At 40.5% G+C, this 22,082-nt stretch overlaps 1 protein-coding gene across 2 annotated transcripts in view; it reads left to right on the top strand.

Moving 5' to 3' along the window:
- RAPGEF4 (Rap guanine nucleotide exchange factor 4) overlaps positions 1-22,082 on the top strand; it is a 190,658-nt gene that overhangs the window by 111,541 nt on the left and 57,035 nt on the right. For both annotated transcript variants that reach the window (XM_087709067.1, XM_087709077.1), the window contains 6 exons: positions 5,365-5,471; positions 10,427-10,548; positions 12,090-12,276; positions 16,889-16,973; positions 18,601-18,661; positions 20,700-20,776. In XM_087709067.1, the coding sequence (XP_087565193.1) occupies positions 5,365-5,471; positions 10,427-10,548; positions 12,090-12,276; positions 16,889-16,973; positions 18,601-18,661; positions 20,700-20,776 (639 nt within the window). The remainder of the gene's footprint in view (positions 1-5,364; positions 5,472-10,426; positions 10,549-12,089; positions 12,277-16,888; positions 16,974-18,600; positions 18,662-20,699; positions 20,777-22,082) is intronic.

Here is a 22,082-nt window from a genome sequence, read left to right as displayed (position 1 = left end):
TTGTGGAGACTATCTGGGATGAGTTTGACCCTGTGACCCCCGAGGGCATGGACAGGATTATGGGGAGACTCAGTGTTGCCACTTGTGTGCTGGACCCATGTCCCTCTTGGTTAGTTTCAGCTTCCCGGGAGGTGACACGGGGCTGGCTCCAGGCGATTACCAACGCTTCATTGAGAGAGGGGTTCTTTCCCACCGCCTTGAAGGAAGCACTGGTGAGGCCCCTCCTTAAGAAGCCTTCCCTGGACCCAGCTTCTTTAGCCAACTATCGCCCGGTCTCCAACCTTCGCTTTGTAGAGAAGGTTGTCGAGAGTGTGGTAGCACGTCAGCTTCCCCAGTACCTGGATAAAGCTGCCTATCTGGATCCATTTCAGTCGAGTTTCAGGCCCGGATACAGCATGGAGACGGCATTGGTTGCATTGGTTGATGATCTCTGGCGGGCCCAGGACAGGCCTCTGTCCTGATCCTTTTAGACCTCTCAGCAGCTTTCGATACCATTGACCATGGTATCCTACTGTGACGACTTGGGGGGTTGGGAGTGGGGGGCACCGTTTTGCGGTGGTTCTCCTCCTAACTGTCAGATCGGTTGCAGTTCGTGTTGACTGAAGGACAGGGATCGACCCCGAGGCATGTCACTTGTGGGGTGCCCAAGGGGTCGGTTCTCTCACCCCTCCTGTTCAACATATATATGAAACGGCTGGGCGAGATCATCCGTGGTTTTGGGGTACGGTATCATCAATATCCTGATGATACCCAACTTTTCATCTCTACCCCAACCCCCCCAAAGATGCCCTCGACATGATGTCCCGATGCCTGGAGGCTGTGCGGATCTGGATGGGGAGGAACAGGCTCAAGCTCAATCCCTCTAAGACTGAGTGGCTATGGTTTCCGTCATCCCGATTTGTGCATCTTGTTCCATCTTTGATGATAGGGGTAGAAACTTTACTCCCCTCAGAGATGGCCTGCAATCTGGGAGTCCTTCTGGATACGCGGCTTAGTTTAGAAGAACACCTGACCGCCGTGACCGGGGGGGCCTTTTACCAGGTTTGCCTGATACGTCAGTTGTGCCCCTTTCTAGATCGGGATGCTCTGTGCACAGTCACTCATGCCCTCGTCCTTTCTTGCCTGGACTACTGCAACGCTCTCTACATGGGGCTGCCCTTGAAGAGCACCCGGAGGCTTCAGCTGGTCTAGAATGCGGCCGCGCAGGTTATCATGGGGGTACCTAGGTGGTCTCATGTTACACCCCTTTTAGGTGGCCTGCATTGGTTGCCGGTTGTCTTCCGGGTGCGATTCAAGGTACTAATTGTGACCTTTAAAGCACTCCATGGCTTAGGGTACCTACGAGACCACCTACTGCCACAAGTAGCCTCTCACCATCCAGTGCGATCCCACAGAGTTGGCCTCCTCTGGGTGCCGTTGGCCAGACAGTGTCAGCTGACACTGAGAGCCTTCTCTGTGGGTGCGACTTCCCTCTGGAATGAGCTGCCCCCGGAGCTTCACATAATCCCCGACCTTGCAAAAGAAGTTGAATGTTCCCAAAGTGCTGTATCAAAGCACATTAATAGAAAGTTATGTGGAAGGGAAAAGTGTGGAAGAAAAAGGTGCACACGAAGCAGGGATGACTGCAGCCTGGAGAGGATTGTCAGGAAAAGGCCATTCAAAAGTGTTAGGGATTTTCACAAGGAGTGGACTGAGGCTGGAGTCAGTGCAACAAGAGCCACCACACACATACGGATCCTGGACATGGGCTTCAAATGTCGTATTCCTCTTGTCAAGCCGCTCCTGAACAACAAACATCAGAAGCATCTTACCTGGGCTAAAGAAAAACAGACCTGGTCTGTTGCTCAGTGGTCCAAAGTCCTCTTTTCTGATGAGAGCAACTTTTGTATCTCATTTGGAAACCAAGGACCCAGAGTATGGAGGAAGAATGGAGAGGCACACACTGCAAGATGCTTGAAGTCCAGTTTCCAGTCTGTGTTGATTTGGGGAGCCATGTCGTCTGCTGGTGTTGGTCCACTGTGCTTCATTAAGTCCAGGGTCAACGCAGCCGTCTACCAGGAGATTTTGGAGCACTTTATGCTTCCTTCCACAGATGAGGTTTATGGGGATGCTGACTTCATTTTTCAGCAGGACCTGACACCTGCCCACACTGCCAAAAGCACCAAAACCTGGTTCAATGGCCGTGGGATTACTGTGCTTGATTGGCCAGCAAACTCGCCTGAATCTATGGGGCATTGCCAAGAGGAATATGAGAGACATGAGACCGAACAATGCAGAAGAGCTGAAGGCTACTATTGAAGCATCCTGGTCTTCCATAACACCTCAGCAGTGCCACAGGCTGATAGTTTCCATGCCACACCGCATTGAAGCAGTAATTGCTGCAAATGGGGCCCAAACCAAGTACTGAGTACATATGCATGCTTATACTTTTCAGAGGTCTGATATTGTTCTATGTACAATCCTTGTTTTATTGATTGCTTGTAATATTCTAATTTTCTGTGATTGTGGATTTGGGGTTTTCATGAGTTGTAAGCCACAATCATCACAATTATGACAAATCACGACTTGAACTACCTTGCTTTGCATGTAATGAATCTATCTCATATTTTAGTTTCATCTTTTAAGTTGCATTACTGAAATAAATGAACTTTTGCACGATATTCTAATTTTTTGAGTTTCACCTGTATTTATCCATGCAAAGATTTACAACTTAACAACGTTGGCGGCAAGCCAGCTATGATTTTAGCAAGCAGCATATTTAGGTATTCTCTAAAATTCTCCCAAATATCCTTTTAACTATTTTTTTAACTGCCTCTATTGCATGATGGTCTCTTGGGGAATAAATTAAGAAAAACCCACTGTGCTTTCTTTCTCTCCTATAAAATTCAACGGAGTACCCTGTATCCCTGAAAATAAGCCCTCCCTGGATAATAAGCCCTCCCTGAAAATATTGCAACACAGCAGCAGCCCTGAGGTGACCAGGCTCGCTGCCTCCTGCACCTCAAAAATAATAAGACCTCCCCCAAAATAAGGCCAAGCACTTATTTGGGGAGGGGGGGGTCAAAAGAAAATAAGATCCTGTCTTATTTTCAGGGCAGGGACCGCCGCGAACCGGTTGTTCGGCGAACCCGGAAGTAAGTAACTTCCGGGAACGGCGAAGGGCACACCCGCCCGCCCGCGCTCCTTACCCGGTTTTGACGAGTTCTGCGCTTCCACACATGCGCAGGACGCATACAGCGCCTGCGCGATCCTCCAGGAGCAGCTGGAGCATCGCACAGATGCTAGTACGCATGCGTGTGCCACGCGCGTGCACGAGGATGCCACCGGCCCCGTTCCAACCAAACTGGTTGGAACGGGGCGAGAAACCCACCCCTGTTTCAGGGGAACATGGTAGCAACCTGAAAATCAAATGCAACTTCCAAATACCTTTATTTCTCAGAAGGAGAGAGGGAGGGAGAGAGAGAGAGAGAAAGAGGAAGGGATGGAGGGAGAGGAAGGGAGGGAGGGAGAGAGAGAGAGAGCGCCTGCTGAGTCACCTCAGGAAATCAGGATGAGCAAATAGCACTCTGAGCCAAGCACATTATTTTGTGTCTGACTATCGCAAATATATTTTCCCTTCAGTTTCCCCTCCCTTCTTGATTTTCTTACATCAAAATTATTTAAATAGGGATGTTTTATTCCAGCTAAAGAGGTTGCCAATTCACCTCTCTTTCTTAGATGAAAACATTCATGGCAAGCAATTTCTTTCTTCCAACTGAGAATGACCACGGCAACGGCAGACTTAGATTGAACTATACACATGCTAGTTAGTGTTGCCTTTTGAAGCAATTTATTCAATTCATGCAAAGCAGTTAAAGCACCTGTTCGCGGTAGTTGGAAGAGCAGGAAAATGACAGGAAAATGAGGCATCATTAGTTGCGTTCCGCTTGTTCACTGTGTGTTTGTGTGCAGACCCTTTTCTGGTTCACATTCCTTTTCTTTCTCTTGGCAAAGAATTACTACTGACATTGGCAGTAATGTGTCGTTTTGGTAATAGCTTGGTCATTTTGTGGCAGGGCAATGTGTGTGTTTCTGGAAAGATGCTTGTAGTTTAAAGCAACCCACTGTAAAATGCTAAATAATGTGCATCTGACATTGTGCTTTGGGCTACATTGGCTTTAACTATTGCACTATATAAAATGTTAAGAATACTTTTTTTCCCAATAGCAACCTGAATTAACTGGGGTCGCTAAAATAGAAATAATGTTTAATTTGTTCTTCTTAAATGAATGCATTTTTTGCCTGAGTTCCTAAGGAACTCCTGAGTATTGCATTAAGTTGTCATCACTGTTTGTTTTACATCCTTTTATTTTGCTAAGCCTCACATGCTGGACATCTAACAATAAAATACAGATATCATTCATGAAATCATAGCTGTTTTATTAAACTTGTATTGCCACCTATCAGAATGTTTTGATGGCTTATAAAAAAAGATCATGAACCCTGGTCAGTTCTGCTTATAACTCCCCATTTTTTTCTATCCTGTTGTCAATACCTCATTTTCTTTACCTCAATAAAATTTCCATTAAGAAAAAAATGACAAATTTGACTTAAAGGATACTTTATAGTTTGCATTTCAGACGTGGGTTGCTCCCGGTTCGGCCCGGATCAGGTGAACCGGTAGTAGCAGCGGCAGGAGGCTCCACCCACCCACCCGGATACTTTTGTGCATAAGCATTGCATGAGCACGCACACGAATGAACCGATAGGAAAAAAATTAGAAACCTACCACTGTTGTATTTGTATAATTGGACAGTTATTGGGTGAGCAGAAAATAATGCCTTGGAACTCTGCTGTAACACACCCCAGCATGCTCAGAGCCAGGTTAAATTTCAAGTATGACTAGTGGAGGAGAAGCTTCAAACTGTGTTTAAAGCAGACTTCCCAAACTTCATGTCATTCAGCATGTGCTGGACTAGAGTTACATCTGAATGGTGGAAGTTGCTCTAAATCAACATAGTTGGTGAAAGGTGGGTGGGGTCTCTGTTTCAGCATTTTGTTCCAGAATTGCCATCCATGGCTTCGTTCATTTGAATATTTATACTCTTGATGGAAACTTGGAAGTGTAATGGTTTTATGAAAATGCACCTGCAGGTGAATATCTAGAACAGTAGAGAGCCATGCACTCTGGTTCCAAGGAAATTTTTAGGTGTGGATTTATTTGCTCCATATTAAAACATACGTTTTTATGGTAATGAAGCTTATATTTATTATGTTTCTTTGTCACATTGCTAGGTTTCTCCTATGTAAAAGCGGAAGGGTTGTTAATGCTTTTCAAGAGGATGCGCAATAGCTTTACTGCCTTCTATCTTCCTCATCCTTCAGGTACCATCAGAAAAAATCCTCCGAGCTGGAAAAGTATTACGGAATACGATCCTCTCCCGTGCTCCTCACATGATAAGAGACCGGAAGTACCACCTGAAGACCTACAGGTACCATAAGGGAAATATCACATTCATTTTTTTTGCTTGAGTATCATCTTGTGATTTTTAATAATAATTTGGGGTCCTTTCAGGTTTCCAAATATTGGAATTATTGGCAATATTGTAGAACTCAAGCATGCTTTAGCCATTTGAAACCTGTGGCTTACAGCCCATTGAATTCTGGGCAGGGGTGGGTTGCTGCCGGTTTTACTACCGGTTCGTAACCTCTGCTGTGCGTGTGTGCTCTGTTCAAAGTAAATTATTCTTTGCGTATGCACAGAACAATTTACAGTGAACTGCGCACACATAGTCACTAAAAGCCAAAATGGCAGCAGCCCGCCGGTGGCTAGAGAACTGGTTCGGGGGCGTGGCAGGCCTGGGTCGCTGCCGGTTCTGCGACCCTGGCCTGAATTCCACTACTGGTTCGGCCAAACCAGGAGCAACCTACCTCTGATTCTAGGCTGTTTGAAGATTTCATGCTACAAATATCATTCAGGCATCTTGAGTCAAAGAAGACTGGTTGTCTGAAGTGCCACTTGTGTGTACTTTCCTTAAACCAAGTAGTCTATCTTTAAATTGGGCCTTTATCTTCAAACTTAGCCTCAAACTACAATCCTAATTACCAAGGCAGGATGTCCAGCCAGAATTGCTAATGGCTGGAGATAATGGGAAATAATGTCTAACAATATGTGGAGGGCACCAGTTCCCAAGTTGTTATTGGGAGAGTCATTTTAACTTGGTGGGGTTACTTTTGAATAGACGCAATGTAGAGTTGCATTGTCAGTATTTTGTGTATATTTCCATATAGATAACAATGTAAAACACATGCATTGTACATATTAAACATGTGAAGGGCAATATTTTTACTGCCTGTTGTATACTTGAGCAACTCTGCATATGTAACATTATTCTTTTATGGATCCTGCTGGTGGCAGCAGTGCCTTGCTAAAAAGTTTATTTTTGGCAACAGATTTCTATCCTACTACTAAAACTAATGACTTCTAACTTTCTCAGAGCACCAAAAACTGAATTAAATATTATTTGGGCTCTTTTTTTAACTTTGGAGAGTAAATACATTTTAGAAGTTATTAATTGTCAGAGTTTTTTTTTTTTTACACAATCTGGATTTTGTTTTATTCAACATGTGAATATAATCAGAATAGCAGACTGGAAGTGACTGGTCATCAAGCATTGTGTGTTGTATTCTCTATGCCTGCATTTTTTAATAAGCTCTTGCAACATATCAGTCACATTCTCTCTCTAAAATGTTTTCCAAATTTAAAAATAAGTAAAGATCACCTTCATTTGATCATTAATGGCTGTATCAAAACTGCTGAACAAATTCATTGTTTTTCCAAGAGATTACAGGTAATCTTTGATTTATGATAATTCATTTAGTGACTGTTTAAAGTTATGACAACACTAAAAAGTAATGGAATAACAGAGTTGAAAGAGACCTTGGATGTCAATCTAGTCCAACTCCCTGTTCATGCAGGAAACCTTATACCATTTCAGTCAATTGATTGTCCAATCTCTTCTTAAAACCCTCCAACACCTACAACTTCTGGGGGCAAGTTATTCCACTGATTAATTGTTCTAACTTATTGGGAAAAGACATGACTGGCTCTCACAATACAGCCATCAAAGTGTCCCTGAAGTCATGTGACCATGTTTTGCAACCTTCCCAGGAGGCTTTCAACAAACAAAGTCAGTGGAGGAAGCTAGATTTGCTTTAACAACCATGTGATTTGATTAACAACCACAACAAAAATGATCATAAAATTGCGCGAGGTCACGTGATGATTCATTTAACAATTGCATTGCTTAGTAATGGAAGTTCCAGTCCCAATGTGGTCAGAAATCAAGGACTACCTATAGTGAAGCTTGCAGAAAGCATTTGGTTTTATTTTAATTCTTGGGTATGTTTTCATAAATTGAAATACAGGCTTCGGTTGCCATGTCATTTCAGCAATGTCAACATATTCTTATTTTCTTTGTCTCTCTCACTGAAATGGTAGATTACATGTGATGAGGCTATTGTCTGAGAAACAAGATGATTATATTTGCATTGTTAAATAAGCTCACTTTCCCTATACATAGCAATGAATCACAATCCTTTTGAAACTGTGTCAGGTTTGGATTAAGTAAACAAAACCTCTAGTTTCCTGGGACAACGGATGTTTATAAATAGAAAAGTTGTTTTTCCTTAGAAGTTATATTAACCAGTTTTTTGTGTTACATTTTTCTGAAAAGAGCCTAGAATATTAACAAGATATTCTAATATATTTGTATCATATGACATGGTTTTAAATCAAAATTTTACTGCCCAAGCAAGGCCAGGTGAAGTTCCCCTCACCCAAGTTTTTAATGCATCTCCTTGAACTTCTCAATAACTTTTAGAACCTTAATGAAGTTAAAATAAAAATAAATACATTTTTCCTTGGATAAATCCACTCACTAGTATCCAGGGGAATAGTCAAAAAGGCAAAACAGTGGTTGTGGCAGCGTGATCAAAGCTCCACCCTTTTTTTAAATCTTCACTGAAGTGATATTCACAAAAGGGTGGGCTTCAGTTACACTGCCATAACTTTCCCTTTTTTATAGCAATAGCAATAGCAGTAGACTTATATACCGCTTCATAGGCCTTTCAGGCCTCTCTAAGCGGTTTACAGAGAGTCAGCATATTGCCCCCAACAATCTGGGTCCTCATTTTACCCACCTCGGAAGGATGGAAGGCTGAGTCAACCCTGAGCCGGTGAGATTTGAACCGCTGAACTGCTGATCTAGCAGTAGCCTGCAGTGCTGCATTTAACCACTGCGCCACCTTGGCTCTTCATCCCTAGATTCCGGTGCATTCACTGTTTAGGCTCCCATCTTTAGTACGTTTTTATTTTATTTTATTTAGTTTGTCACTCGTGTACAAGATAACAGGAATAAGAATAAACATGAATCAGAACACAGGAAATGGGTACAAATAAACGGGGAAAGTAGGACAAGGACATTAGGCACGCGGGTGTGCTTATGCACACCCCTACAAAAAAATCAGCTGCAGCCCTCGGCAAGGAAGGAATAACTGCTGCTGTTTAAAATTATAAAAGCGTATTCTGTTGATAGATATATTTCTCGCTTTTCTTCAAAAATCAACATTCTCAGAAGGCTCCCAATCTAGACAGGGTCTATTGGGCCCAGGGCAGGAATGGTGAGACAGTTGTTGATCTTAGATTGCTGATACCTATCATCAGCACAGGGTCTGTTTGGGGCCTTTCCAGTCCTCATCTGTGGAGGGCTTTGGGGGGTTAGGCCATGACATCTTGGATCTCTGCAGTCAAGCATATGCTGAGGCCTGTACAAAACTTTCTGTTGGTTTGTCATTCACAGTGCCCACAGTTATAACAGCCCACGATGTCTTTACATGATCCTCATTGTCTTCCAACTTCAAAAGTTCTCAGCTAGCGTTACCACATAGGCAAAGAAGGACAAGAACAATTGAAAAGGGGAACAAATGGGGCAAAAAGAGGATATAATGATTGTTTATCGCTTAGCAACAGAGTTTCCAGTCCAGTTGTTAAGCAAGAACTAACTATATGTTTCTGAGTCTGGAACTCATAGAGATCACTGATCAATCATTGTTCCATCTGGTATTCTAACAGCAAAGTGGAGAGAACACCAGCCAATCACTGGTCATCTTTTTGGTTTCAAGCTACCCAGTCATTGAATATCCTGTCTTAAATGTTTCTAGTGCTTCTTGTGCAAGGAGTGAAGCTGATAAGATTGAAACCAACAGTTTTAAGCCCAATCAGAACCAATAGTTCACCTTTTTGTGGGTGCCTCTTGATCTCAAGGCCATAATCAAATCACCCAAATTTCCATTCATTTGAAAAAAGGGAAAGAGAAGGCCTAGAGGTTAAACCCAAGACTACAGACTTAATTTGAGGTACATGTTCTAAATTAATAAACATCCTTTCACCATCCTTTCATAAAAACGAGAGGCAAATTAGTTTCTAGCATCTTCATATATCTATTGTCCATGTGTTTATCTGCTTGTATTTATGTATATTTGACAGTTTGAAAGACAGTCTCCTCCACAGACTTCTGTGGGTGGGTGCATGGAAGATTAACGTTTAAAACTTGTAACAACCAGATTCAGAAATCTCAACACATTTTGTTTATTATGATATGAAATCTGCACAGCAGAAGAAAACCCTGTCAGGTGGTATGAGTTGCAAACTATATGAAACATGTTCAACAAAACATGCAAAGGCAGCATTTCAGCAAAACTGAATCAAGGCCTTTTTTCCAAATAGGAAATAAATCACAGTCTAATCCTATGAAATTGAGCTATGTGAAACCTTCCTATGAGATAGGAAGAAGAATTGAGTGGCAGGTAGTTACTCTGTTGGGCAAACAGAAATCTTTAAGTATAGGATGAACTCAATTCATATATGTAAAATCTCTTATTGAGACCTGTATGCACTCTGTGCATTACAATCATAAATTGTGAAGGTTACAAAACAGGTTATTGGGTAACGAACATTTATGAATTTTTTTGCAGCAGTTTTTAAGTGAATGCAATGGTTCCAAAGCAAAACCACTGTTGGCTAAGGGGGTGTTTTTGTCAAAAACCAAAAGTAAACTATTGGGGGGAAATGTCATAATGCAATTATGTAACAAGTGGATGCTGCAAAAAGCCATAAATGTGGGCTGGTTGTTGAATGCCTGAAATGCAGTCACATGACCCTGGGTGTGGGGCAGCTGTCAGATGTTTGGGAGGGTCCATCATAACTTTTGAACATTCATTGAGTCAGGAACTACCTGTAGTAGGTTTTATCCATTTCTGAGCAGAGATAGCTGTCTGGCACTCTTCAAAAAAATGTCAGTCTATAAATCTATCAACAACAGGAGCGACAACAAAGTTAGCTAAATATTTTGTGCTTGAAACTACTGATATTGTTTCCATCTTTCAGACAATGCTGTGTAGGAACAGAACTGGTAGACTGGATAATGCAGCAGAGTTCCTGTGTTCATTTACGGACTCAGGCTGTGGGCATGTGGCAAGTATTGCTGGAGGAAGGTGTTCTCAATCATGGTAAGAGGAACTTAGAATTGGGAAATCCAGAACATATGCTCCTTAGTACAGTAATTCTAACAGGAGACAATGGAAATCTATTGAAGTTAATAAACTATACTTTAAATTATGGTGCTTGAGAGATATAATTATTCCAGTGTCCATGGATACAGTTTGTTCCTAGAAAAATCACTGTCAATAGAGGACAGTGGTGGGTTTCAAAAATTGTTCGAATCTACTCTGTGGGTGTGGCCTCCTTTGTGGGAGTGGCTTGCCACCCATGTAACCGGATGGGAGTGGCTTGCCGCCCATGTGACCGGATATGAAGATGCCGATGACACTTGTCAGAACCACCTTAAATTACCTCACACACAGCACTGGCATGCATAAGAATATGATGTAAACTTGTTTTTTAAAAGGCATCTTTGGTTTGCGTTAAAACAACTTCAACACGCGCAATGTTCTGATTGCACCATAAACGCAGTAGTCATCCTTACCTCTCAGAGAGGAACTGAGTTTTATAAATATGAGCATGATAGTGTAGAATAATCATATCCAAGGACCAGTGGTGGGTTTCAAAATTTTTTGGAACCTCTTCTGTAGGTGTGGCCTGATTTCCGGGTCCACTGGTGGAACCTCTTCTAACCGGTTTGGTAGATTTGACGAACCGGTTCTATCGAATAGGTGAGAACTGGTAGGAACCCACCTCTGATAGAGGATAAGCACGTTAAAGAGAGACCAATAGTCAGACTTAAGATGCTTTCTCCTCCAAATGGACTCTTCAGTTGGAGTGTCTTCTTACTCCTTCTAGCAGAGCCTCCTCCTCTTCATTTGGTGGTTCCACCACAGACACACTTCTACATCAGATCATATTCTTAGAGAGCCTTCACGTACTCAAATTTGATTTTTAAAAAGCACTGATCGAGCCAAAGCTGAAAAAGATTCTTGGATGAGAAGCAAAATGTCTTCAAAGAAAAACAAGAAAGTCCAGTTGCCTCTTTAAAAAAGCACATTTGGGTGAACAGTGCTAAATTGCAAAAATGGCTCTTCTAAAACTTCCAGCGAAGAAGCCATGTACCTGTTTGTAAATCCTGCTTGAAACATGAACACTTTTAATAGAAATTTGGTTGGTGTGGATGCTGAATTTAAAATTTGGATTAAACTAAAAACTGATCTTTCATGCAAATAGCATGTCAGTAATCTAGTCATTTCCGAAAAATCTTGCAGTACAAGAGAGTTATTTAAAGTTGACATAGTAGAGATGTGGTAGAGTCAGATACGAGACAGAGTCATAGATATTTCATGACTGACATCCAACACAAAGTAATGAGCATGTTGTCTGTTAATGTATTGAATCACCAGCACTGACATTCTCTTCTGGCGCAGGCAAGCCATTGTTGGCAGAGATCTATGAGAAGTCCAGGAGTCTTCTGGCAACTGGCTGGACTTCCATAAAGAGCCCTGCCTTGCCTGCTGAGAACTGCAGATCTGTATCATTTAATGGTGTTGAAGATAATAAAGCCTTCTACCATCAATCTTTTATATCCTATTGCTGCTTTTAGTGGACCAGGAGCAGTACTTCCAGGACAAATATTTATTTTATCGATTTTTGGACGATGAGCATGAAGATGCCCCAGTGATGCCAACTGAGGAGGAAAAGAAGGAATGTGACGAAGAGCTACAAGACACCATCCTCCTGCTTGCTCAGATTGGACCGGATGCTCATATGAGGATGATTCTTAGGAAGCCGTAAGATGGTTAATAGATTATTGATTTTGAGATCCTGATTTAAATCTTTCACCTGTATGTGTGCTTGGCAGGGCATGTTCAGTTTTGGTATTTAACTATAAGAACCAGTGCACAAAAACCTGATTGAAATGATAATTCAGATATGATTTCTTTGATAGACTAAAGCAAAACACCTAAATTAAATCAGGTATTTTCATGAGCTTAGTTGCCAAGAATCTATAATTACACTGTACCTTTTAACATGCCCTATAGTAATGTGATGAAAATTTCTGCTGTATAAAATATTCTCTGGATAATTTTTTTTTTTTTTAGGCAGAAAGAGTCTAGTCTAATCTGTATTGAATACTAACATTCCAGGTGCAAAAAGTTTTCCATCAAGTTAGCAGTGATTTTCAGTCTGTGGAGTAGTCCAAGATACATATTTATTATCCCACTTATCATGATCCTATTATTAAAGTTCGCAGGAAGTGTAGGATATTGGCTCTGGGTTGATTTGAAAAAATACCCTCTGCTTGTAAATTGCCACAGCTGCTGCCTTTGACTTGCAATTCTTCAAGAGGTTGCAAAATTCATATAATTACCAAGAAAAGAAATAATGTATTTTTTTTCATTTTTAAAAAAAATGCTGAAAAGATTACTTTTGAGCATTTGATTGTATAATGGCGCTGCTGCTTTAAAAGGTGCTTTCTATTGTTTTCAATTTGAAACTCACTTGCAAAATGTGTCACTTGTTTTGACAGGGAACTTTAAAAATTCTTTATTTATTACACTGCAACATTTTAACTGTCAAATGATGAAAGGATGTCTGCAGTGTTAAAAAAAAATAGAATAAAAACGGGAAGGAGAAAATTGGCAGACTCCGGTTGCTATTAGTAGGGGTGGCCCCTCCTTTTTATTAAAAAACATACATTGCTCTAAATATAAAATTAGCTTTTTTTAAAAAAAAAAAGTGCTACAAACAAAGTTGCCTGGTTCTAATGATGTATGTATTAAGAAATACAAATCTGTTACATGCACTGAAAACCTGTTTGAAAGATGTGACTTCTGTTTTAAAAATTATGGTGCGATTCAGAAGTGACAACCAAAATGGATTTTAATTTTTTTTTTAATATGTATTTGATTTAGCTGTTTAGCAAAAATGTTGGTTCACTGGAACCTGTTAGACGTATAAATCAAATAAGGCATTTAATTTGAAAGTGTTATTGAAACATGCAGTTGTTGTATGATGATGGCTTCTACCTCGTTTGCTACCCTTTTGATTTTCTAAGAGCCAAGCTAAAATGTCACCGTATCTGTAGTGGTTTGTTTGTTCTTAAATTACGAATAGTCATTCTGAACAGTGACATTCATGCCAAACACACAGTATGCCAGAAGAACAGCACACACGTGGTGATGTCATCACACATACAGTATGTTGCCATTTCATAATTACATCCCAAAGCCTGATGCAAATACATAACCCATGGCTTTTGCATGATGATATCTTGACGTCATGTCTTCACTTCCCCTTCCCATTGACACACACTTATGTGAGAGTTATGGATCTGATTCAGATTATTTGGGGGAGGGGGTGTCCATTGTACGAATGTCAAGATGGCTATTTCAAGAGAACTGTGTGGAGAGATAGAGGGCGTGCAACAAGTAACTCCTGAATTTTAGAGAGCAGCCCTACTGTCTCCAAACATTATCATCTGTGATTCTCAAATAAATAAATCTATGGCAAGCGGCGTATGAAGGAAGGAACGTTTTTAATTCTGTGTCCAGGAAAAGCTGCTCAGCTCAGAGAACTCTGTTCTGAATACAGTTTCACCATATTTGTAAGCTATGTCTGGTGTGAAGCCTGATTGTGTATGGGCGTGTTACATCCTTTGAGTCAACCCCGATTCCTAGTGATTACATATTACATACACAGGTCTGTGCTGTTTTCTTGGCAACGTTTTTCAGAAATGGTTCGGCCATCTTCCTAAGGTTGTCAGGGCAAGCAACCAGATCCACGTGTACAGAGTTCAACCTAAATACTTACTACTGCCTATAGTACAGGATTTTCCCCAGGACTGCTAGCCTTTCCTTGGGAAAGATAGATAAGGTTCCAGGGAGCTTGGGGGAGGGAGGGGAAGGTCAGTCCTGGATCTCTTGTACCTGCACAACAATTCAAGGCTACTTCCCTACTTGGTTCTTTCTTCCTGCATGGCTGGACATTTGAGTTTGAGTTTGAGTTTATTGGTCTTGTATGCCGCCCACTCCCGAAGGACTCCGGGCGGCTTACAATAAACAAGGGAAGGGGATAAATAAACAAAACAACACTTTAAAATACACAACAGTCACAGTTTCCATGGGGCTGGATATTTCGAAAGCCCTCCGGCCTGCCCAGAAAAGACTGAAATGAATAGTCCAAAATTATTCAAATGGCTTCGTATCTAAGGAATTATTCTTCCCAAGTATATCCCTGAATGTCACATCATCAAGTGAGATATGCCTCACATGTATATTGTGTGTATATTGTATATAATGAACTCTTTTTAGCCCTAAACATAACTTAGAATTTGTGGTTTGGAAGGCAAAGCAGTTTTTACACATTTATTTTGTGACTGTACAAAAGAAAGTGTTGCTTATTATCGGATTGAATTGGAATTTAATTTAGCAGATGAACATTTTTAGTCTCCTGCAACCTTTGCTTTCTTCCTAGTGACTTTGTTATCACGGCTATGCAGTTCCCTGGAAGAGGTTTGTCGTTGCCTTCTTCTCAGATTTTTTTCCCTAGCTTAGCATACAGTCTCAGCATTCCTTAGAGATCTTTTCTGCCTTAGCAAGTTGCTGGACCTGGACAATCTTATTTGGATATGACGTGAAGCAAGATTGGGTCTGGTTCATATTAGGCTGAAAGATCTCCAAGATTTTTTTCTAGATTTTTTTTTTCTCAAGAAAAGACATTCTTTTCCTATGTCCATAGGATGAATGCACTCCTGCATCTCTTTCAAAATTGGAAGATGTAAGACTACTTTATGAGCAAAGGCTGTCAGAGTAGCTTTGAGAACTATAGTGATAGTGGGAAGTATTTTTTCTTGGCTAACTCACATCTGATAGATACTCAGTCTGCTCCTATTTGGCTCACGAAAATAATGCTTTACTTATTGTTAGGGTTGCTACCCAGTCAGATGAAGTATTATTGATCAGTTCCATATACTGAAATAAATTAATGAATTTCAAATAAATTCAATTTAATTAAAAACAATTATTCACGATAGATGTCATAAAATGTCTATAGAAAAGGGGGGAGAAATGGCACATTAACAAGTTAAAATACATTAACTTATTATTTTACTGTATTCTGGAGGTTAAAAAGTACAAATAGATAAATACTACTGTGTTTTCCCGAAAATAAGACAGGGTCTTATTTTCTTTTTATCCCCAAAATAAGCGCTTGGCCTTATTTTCAGGGAGGTCTTATTATTTTTTATGTGCAGGAAGCGGCGAGCGTGGTCACCTCATGGCTGCTGTTGTGTTGCAATATTTTTGGGGAGGGCTTACATTCGGAGGAGGGCTTATTTTAGTGCATGCGCTCAAAAGCCTGATTGGGCTTATTATCCAGGGAAGTCTTATTTTCAGGGAAACAAAATAAGTGGAATCCATTTAGTTTTTCTGCAGCTGGAATTGCTTCCATGAACTCCTGGAATTTACTTTGAAAAGTTAGGGGACTCCCAGATCCAGTTAGAAGGATAGGAAACATCAGGGAAGATCAAAGGAGGGAAGCCATATGTTCTATCTACATTGTTTGTGCCTGTTTCTACTGTTTGCCATATGACTATGCATCGGTTCTAATAGTAAATGAAACATATATATGCTGCATGAGGCAAGTATAGAAATCAGGTGTGCTGTGAAACCCCGAATAATCACACTTGCAGACTTTATGTATTTATGTATGAAATTCCTAGGCAGCCCAGCTCCAAAAGGATCCTGTGCAGCTTCCCAAAGTTGAAAGGAACAGTTGTCTTAGGGAAAAACATTCAACATACTTGGGCCCAATTAAAAGAGGTTAATCAGAACCATCCTGTCCCAAGGCTTAGGGAAAAACAAGGTTTTTTTTTAAATTGTTTGAAGCTGGGCATGTGGGGGGCTACAGCACTTGGTGGGGGGAGATGGTTCCAAAGGGATTGGGAGAGTGACAGAGACCGCCTGGGTCTCTGTTAATTGACAAGGCCCAAAGGAAGTCCCCCTGTTAGTACTACGGTATAAGAGCCGAGGTGGCTCAGTGGTTAAATGCAGCACTGCAGGCTACTTCAGCTGACTGCAGTTCTGCAGTTCGGCTGTTCAAATCTCACCGGCTCAGGGTTGACTCAGCCTTCCATCCTTCCGAGGTGGGTAAAATGAGGACCCGGATTGTTGTTGGGGGCAATATGCTGACTCTGTAAACCGCTTAGAGAGGGCTGAAAGCCCTATGAAGCGGTATATAAGTCTAACTGCTATTGCTATTGCTACGGTAGATTGCAGAATATTGTCTATGGTAGCACTTTGAGTTGAGATCGTTTATATAATTTCTTGAGCCACCAATATGACTGAAAATCAAACCATTTATAATGTAACGTAATGAGTGTGTATTTATCTTTTATAATAGACCTGGCCAGAGAACTGTGGATGATCTCGAAATTATTTACGAAGAACTTTTGCACATTAAAGCTTTATCTCATCTTTCAACAACAGTGAGTTTTAAAAATATTTCATTAACTTAAGGTAGACAGGCAGGCAGGTAGTCTAAGGCTGATTAGTGACTAGCTATTTATAAGTATGGGCTGCGTATAGTAACATCCCAATATTTCCTCTGCCTTCTACTTCTTTAAGATGGCCGTAAAAGTGTGAACTCCATATAGATGAATGGAAATGAAGATTTGGAAAGGGTTACTGTTCATTATATCGAAATCTCTGGGGGGAAATGATAAGCATTAGAGCTACAGGCTTGCTCATTCTCTGGTCCAGTTCCAGGCTGTTGAAGGCTCTTGTTTCAGATGGATTTAATCGTTAAGACTTCTACTTAGACTCAGCAGTTCCGCTTATAGAAAATATCTTTCAGGAGGGAACTTCCTCCCTAAAGCAAGATACATACATGCTCATCTTGTTCCGCCCAACATTGTTGGCCAATACATACAGATATTCCATGGCTGTTTTGGACAGGGAAGAAACAAGTAATAGGCTCAATCATTCCACTGCTCTTTCCCACATGGGAGAAAAGACTGTGAGAACACAGGCGTTCATAATACTCGTTGAATGTGAATATATTTTGTGCTCTTGTATTTTTCATCAGTGCAAGTGATTATGTCTGCTGTTCTAATATATGATGGTACTGATGAATTGTCATAGATTACTACCATCAAACAGTCAATCTGGGATTTTTTTTCAGACCCTTGTGCATTCTGTATAATTTTTTCTCCTTCAGTCCACAATAAATATAGTGAAATGTCAGAGTCCTGTTGGTAGCAGGTATGGTATACTACAGTCTCACTTGTGGGAAACATTAGACAAGATAGCAGGAATGCAGAGAATGTAAAACATACCGCTTTCTTCAGGAAGAGTGAGAAAGTATAGCTCAAGGCTTGTCTTCTTAGGAGACAGCATTGTAAAAGAACATGAATTATTTGAAATATAACTGGATATAGGTTTTGTTCTCGCTCTCCCACTGGCTCAAAGCTTGTCAACCTGTCAATTATGGTATGGCTGCCATAACCTCTAAACAATAAAGAAGGATTGTCTAGCACATGGGTGTCAAACTCAAGGCCCGGGGGCCCTCCCAAGCTCCGTTTTCATCAGCAGAGGGTCGCAGGCAAAAACGGAGTTTGGGAGTTCAGGAGTCATTTTCTCTGGCAGAGCGCTTGGGGCCACTACAGGCGCCCTCAAACAAGTGACTTCAAGCTGGCCATGCCCACTCGCCCGCCCCCCCCCCCAGGTCAAACACAACCCTGATGCAGCACTCAATGAAATAGAGTTTGGTGTAGCATGTGAATACAGTGGCACATATTATGGATTATATGAATGAATGTATTTCCTTGTCATGCAATTCTAGCCTTGTCTGTGAGAAGAGCTTTACATCATGAATTTAAGACTCTCTTTTGCCAATTTCAGGAGACATGAGAGTTTTGCCTAACATCTTTTGAAATATTTTGGTGCTTCTTCCCTTCCCCTTCCTTCCTTCCTTCCTTCCTTCCTTCCTTCCTTCCTTCCTTCCTTCCTTCCTTTCCTCTCTTCCCACTCCCTTCCCCATTTGAGTTTACGGATAGCCATGCAGTTCAAGGATATCAAAAATTTATATGTAATACTTATGTATATTTCTTCAAGGTAAAACGAGAACTATCAGGCTTTCTGGTGTTTGAATCACATCCCAAAGCAGGGACAGTTTGTAAGTAAAGCTTTTTTTAATGATAGTTTTAGGCTTATCTGCAGTTGAACAAATTGTATTTTCTGTGCAATTTGAAAAGCCCCAGAATGTAAATGCACAAAATGTACTGGACTATTTTTATTAGGAGGAAATTGGAGAAACTGAAATTTGGATTTTAATCTAGGCAATGATTAGCCCTAAGAGGATTGGAGTGTAATATCTAATTTTCATAACTTTATACATTTTGTAATTCTACTTATTTGGCCGTAAGCTCCAATGATCTCTCAAAATAAATTTGACAGATAATTTGTTATAGCAGAATATAGTTGTGGAATCTGGAGTCAGTTGAATTGATTATCATGTGAAGCCAAAGTTGATTAGTGTTAATGACAATGACAATGTTGTCAGAATATGGCAAAAGGAATATACAGAAGGAATTCTTTGTGCTGCCTCGTAGAACATGTGCTACATACAAAGCCATCAAGGCAAAATAACAACAACAACAAAAAAATACCCAATACTCTACCCATTTTGGCTAGAGAATGTCAGTTATCCTGAACTGAAAATGAAACTGGTAATCATGTAAAAAAAACACCCCATAGACGGATTACCATAGAAAGGCAGGATCAAATACAATTTTTATTTATTTTGTCATATTTAAGAACCTCCCATCTTCATCCCATATTGCATTGGGAGGGATGAAAAAGTAATGGTTTATTGTAAAAAAAACCAACAACCATTAGTAGAAATATAAAATCGCAGATAAAATTGTTGAAAATGACAAAGCAAAACTTTAATGGGATCTGAAATTCTGACTACTCAATGACCACCAGACCCCATTGCAAAGAACCGTGTTTGGGTTATTTGTATTTGCATTTGTCTTTATTAGTTTGTCAAACATGTACAGGATAGCAGGTATAAATATAAACATGGACATGAATGAAAGAAATGAATACAAATAAATGGGGACAGTAGGACAGGAACAGTAGGCACACTGATGCGCTTATACACATTGTAGTTTGTAGTTTATGCACTTATGTAGCCATTCCAAGAGATAGTAACATAGAAGATGAGGAATTATAAAAGATTGCAAAATATTGTGATTTACAAATAGAGATTGCAAAAACATGGAAGAAGTTGTCAAAGGGGTACCAATCTTTCATTTGAGCCTTAAGTACCATTGCACGAGGACTTAGAATTCAGATTGCCTAAATTTGGAATACATCGGTTCAGCTACAAACACTAGCACTGCTGGGCACATCATGAATAATTAGATCATCAGATTTCCAAGCCCTTGGGTAGGGCTTGAATCATGAAGAAGAAAACCAGCCAAAATTAATTCTGACAACTGTTCATGGATAAGAATAATAATTATTATAAAGGGGAAAAATAATAATTGCTATAATGCTACAATTCTAATGTTGCTAAATAAACTCTGCTGGTTTTCTTGCAATAAATTTTGCCATGTGTAAAAACATTAAAATGTGATTTTACTCATAGTCAAATAGATTTTGTTTGCTTTCAGTCTCAGGACTCTGCAGTCTCAATTTGCAACTTATTCAGTTGAGCTTTAGGTGGGATTTTAGTTCTACTGTAATTGTTAAAAGCAGCAACAGAAGCTTCCTTTCATATACTTCACATACAAGTACACATTGGACTTTTGATTCTAAAATTTTAAATGATTGCCTTTTGCAAGATAGTTACATTAAAAAAGCCAAAACCAGGCCAGTGGAGAAAGAGATAATTGCTTCAAGCCAGCTGATTCTGGGCATCATGAAGAGGCAGGAAGTTGTCAGTTATTTGATTTACTCTCATTGCATTTTTGCTAATGAGTGAAAAAAGATAGCTGTAGATTTACTAGCAATAGCAAAATAGCATGACTGGTCTTAAGCACTCTACATCTCTTCTACAGGAACAATGAGATGCATTTTGGCACTTTTGCTTCAGGTGCATCCAGTCACATTAATGTCAATAATCCAATAGTTTTTAGTGTAGGATTTGCAAGATCTTGGACAATTAAAAGTTGCGTTGCTCTAACTACTTTTTCTTTCTTTTGCAGTATTTAATCAGGGAGAAGAGGGGACGTCTTGGTATATTATTCTGAAGGGTTCAGTCAACGTAGTAATTTATGGAAAGGTATTGTCTTGTACAATTTCTTAATCTTATTTTATTTTCTACATATGTGTAGGTGTGCTGCTTCCACAACAGAAAAGCTGTCTCTTTTCTGTTGTGGAAGCAATAGGCTAAGTCCATTGGGGTCATTGATGGAAAAATCAATTTGGTTTGTACTAAAAACGTCACAGGGTTTTCACCAATTCCTCCCCTAATGTCCTATATCAGTGATGGCTAACCTTTTCTGGACTGAGTGCCCAAAGCGCACGAACCCCCAAAATGCAATGTGCCCCCCCAGCGCATGCGTGTGTGATCCTCCCAGCACCCCACCCCCACATATGCATGTGTAACCCACACACACACGTGCCATGCGCATGCACATATGACTTCCCCATGCACACCCTGCCCTTTGCGCATGCTGCCCAGCTGTCCCTCTGTGTGGCAGAGACTTGAACGCCAGCTGGCTGGCAGAAGGTGCACACGCATGCGCAGCAGATCAGAACTGAACTGGGGTGATGGCTCATGTGCTATCAGAGAGGGCACTGCGTGCCACCTCTGGCACGTACGCCATAGGTTCACCATCATGGTCCTATATTGTTTTTGTGAATCCTTCAAGGCTACAGTGGATATGAGGAAGCCAGTGAAAATTGTGTTCTAAAATGAACTTCTAGTGTCACTTGGCTTCATTACCATTGGGTGCAACTTATAGATCCTGATTCCAGAAAAAGAAAAAGGGAGTTTCTAAATTTTACTGAAAATTGCCCTTTAAACTATATATGAATAGAAATAGATGAATGAATAACTAATGTGATATGAATACAAAGTCTGGGTTTGCAGTTGCTGTGTCTTCCACAATACCTGTGATTCTTCCATTTTTGCACAAGTAGACCCTGCTCACCCCATCTCCCATAACCTGTCCCATAAATGGGCCCTGGATATAGACATGAGAAATTTTACTTGAATTGGTGGAGCGCATGCACATATTTGAATCACCTTCTGGCATCCCCAGCTAAAATAACGAGCATCAAATTGTGTAAATGACCCCTTGGGAGTCCATGCTAGCCAGAAGAAAGAGCACTGATTTGGGTCAGGGAAGGGCAAGCAGGCGTATTTTAGATGTGTTGGGTTTTAAATCCCATCTATATGGCCTATTATTTCATATGTTCAATGGAGACAATATTCCATTTCCATTTAGAAAAATAAAATATTTGTAATCACATCATACAATTGTACGCTATTGCTTGTCGATTATAAACTATTCTGATTGCAAGTCTTTTTAAATGGGCCAAAGGAACTGAAAGTGAAATATATTTTCTGAAATATGTGATTT

Source organism: Thamnophis sirtalis, unplaced genomic scaffold (genome assembly GCF_051295495.1).
Source record: "Thamnophis sirtalis isolate CommonGarterSnake01/CBP01778 unplaced genomic scaffold, rThaSir2_p1.2 scaffold_1, whole genome shotgun sequence".
NCBI classification, from domain to species: domain Eukaryota; kingdom Metazoa; phylum Chordata; class Lepidosauria; order Squamata; family Natricidae; genus Thamnophis; species Thamnophis sirtalis.
The sequence above is the reverse complement of the archived record's forward strand: the minus strand, read 5'-3'. Positions and strand labels throughout refer to the sequence as shown.